This window comes from Carassius auratus, unplaced genomic scaffold (genome assembly GCF_003368295.1).
Source record: "Carassius auratus strain Wakin unplaced genomic scaffold, ASM336829v1 scaf_tig00012455, whole genome shotgun sequence".
Classification (NCBI taxonomy): Eukaryota; Metazoa; Chordata; class Actinopteri; order Cypriniformes; family Cyprinidae; genus Carassius; species Carassius auratus.
This window is the reverse complement of record NW_020524291.1, coordinates 8,959-11,512: the sequence shown is the minus strand read 5'-3', so window position 1 is coordinate 11,512 and position 2,554 is coordinate 8,959. Positions and strand designations below refer to the sequence as shown.

The 2,554-nt window shown below is 36.8% G+C and overlaps 1 protein-coding gene across 1 annotated transcript; it reads right to left on the bottom strand.

The window, feature by feature from the left end:
• Window positions 1-800: 800 nt before the first annotated feature.
• Window positions 801-1,922, bottom strand: LOC113073606 (C-C motif chemokine 2-like). Its single transcript, XM_026246418.1, has 3 exons — window positions 1,718-1,922; window positions 1,483-1,597; window positions 801-1,322 (listed from the first exon to the last, which is right to left on the bottom strand). The coding sequence occupies exons 1-3, from the start codon at window positions 1,785-1,787 to the stop codon at window positions 1,211-1,213; spliced, it is 297 nt and encodes a 98-aa protein (XP_026102203.1). The 5' UTR covers window positions 1,788-1,922; the 3' UTR covers window positions 801-1,210.
• Between the last annotated feature and the right edge of the window lie 632 nt (window positions 1,923-2,554).

The following is a 2,554-nucleotide window of genomic DNA, read 5'->3' as shown; positions in this document are numbered from 1 at the left end:
GGCTACATATACAACATATTATATCAATAGTAATAATAATAATAATAATAATAATGAACGTTAACTTTTGTACAGTTGTTATTTATATTTTTAATCTATTAAAAAATATGGCATTATATTATTAATGCCACACACACACGTACACACACACACACATACTGCACATACTACATATAAATATAGCGCATTATGTGAAATAAATCTTCAAAAATATTTTTGGGACGTTATGCACATTGACATGTTTTTCATGTGATTTTACATAAGATATGTAAATTTACAGTCTCTTTCTGTAATTTTACAATTTTAAACTGTATTTCAAAATTACGTGGAAAAAACTGTAAAATAAAACAGTAAAATTCCGTAAAATTACAGTTTTTTTTTACAGTGTGGAGAGAACTCAAGGAGCAGATGGCCTGCTATCGGACTTCGAGGTTGCTTTATTTCTTTGATAGGTGAGTAACACCTTGACTGCGCTGCAACAGCTAAAGTCTTTCTAGTACAGTGGACACGACAAAGTGACCATTGAAAATAAGTTGAAATTTGTGTCAATACGTCATGAATAAATGAAAAAATATCTTACACCACCTGTAGGATGCCAAAGCGGATATATGTGGCAACATTTCCACGGACAAAGGTTCAGCAGGTTGCATGTTAACAGGCTCTTGCATGCAAATACGAATGTTTTCAAATGTACAGAAATCTCGAAACTGTACGATCTCTGTAAGTGTGAACAGTGTGAATCATGGCAAAAGATAACACAGGATAACCTTTGTACAAATGAACAAGCATGAAAAGCCAAATAGAGACTCAGAAAGTCTTTATTGTGAGGAGGTATACATTAGCACAAACCTACATAAACAGATCTTGATCATAATATGTTGTCTCTAATGACACATTACAAAAATATTTCATGTTCTTCTTTAAAGTAGTTTATACTTTAGGCTATCTGCAATACTCTATTTTTCAGTACAAAACACTATCCTTAGAAATGCAATAGTAAGATAAATGACAGACGAGTTAAAAAACGAAACAATTCAAACATCATACATTCTGGATTTTTTTTAACCCCATAGCTTCAGTATGCTGATTAGTAAGTGACAATGCATTTGTCAGGTTTTTTCTTTCTTTTTCTTTTCAGTTTTGCGCAGATTCCACACTTGTCCAGTGCCTCAACAATGGTTCAGAAGTTGACGGACGCAGGTCGGTCTGATCACAAGGTCCCCTGTCTTCCAATGTTCCTGCTGTCAATGATCTTGATGTGCCCCTTTACCCATGAGTCAGTGGGTCTGGCACACACGTAATGACCCTTCACAGTCTTGAACCTGCATTCAGAGAAAATCAATACCATCAAACACAAAGTAACTTGCTCTTGTAGGTTTAAAAATACTTAAAAATATGCTCAGTTTAATAATGCGAATAATAATACTATTGTGCTTTTTATCCCACATACACAAAAACAGAGTATATTGTTGTTACACTTACAGAACGGCTTCGTTGGGGCACTGCTGGCTCGTCATGCTGTATTCAGCCACTCTTTTGACTGGCATGGGACGGTCCGAAAAGGAGAAACAACATCTTTGTGGTCCAATACGTAAACCTAGATTAAAGAATACACAACCAAGTTTTTGTTAAAATAGTATACAATTAGACTGTATGTTGCACAGATTATAATTTAATCTTTTTCAATATGTTAATTTATCTTTCTCCTCCATCTTACCTTCACTGAGGCTAACTGCGCACAGAAGCACGACCACTGCGGAGAAAACGATGAAGCGAGAGGCGGTCATTCTGGCCGTTCTGTTATATTAGACTGGCTGGATGTACAGAAGGTCTGTTTGAGGTGAAGCACTCAAGCTGGATTGCTGCTGTGTGGCTCATTGTCCAAACTATCAGCCTTTATAGAGACTCTTCTGTGAGGGGGCTATCCCTTTATGCGTGGAATTTGACGAGGGATTTTTTTTATTGTATTCACCCACACGAAAAGAAAGTCCGGCAGTATCTGCCGTCATCACACGTGCTTCTGACCTTCACAAGTCATCTTTTGCTTTCACTTCCTCTTTCACTAGAGTGGCTTAAAAAAAAACACGCACAGCCACACTGTGTGCATTATACAAGAAGGAAATTAGATGCATTTACGCCCATGCCGTTCCAAACACAAAAGGCATCATCGAGAACGTCATGAAGTTCGATGAATGCATTTGGTATTTCCGAGTGGACACACATTTGGCCAAATATTGTGGATTTTAAACAGAGAATAACACATGAGAAAGATAACATACTTTGGTCAAATATAATTTAGCTGAAGGGTCCGATTGTTCATTTTTGGGTGAACTGTTACGTGTTTGCCTTGTTTTCTGTTCTCTCTGTTGTGACCAAGTTTTCCTGATTTGCCTGATTATGTCATTCAGTTCGCCTGTTGTCTGTTAATCATCTCATTTGTTCACTTCGTTTGGTTCATTCCTATAAGGCCTCAGTTTTCCCTTAGTTTTTGTCCATTCTCCATCTATGTTGAGCTGGGTTTTGTGCATGTTCTCCTGGATTTATCTGATTAAAG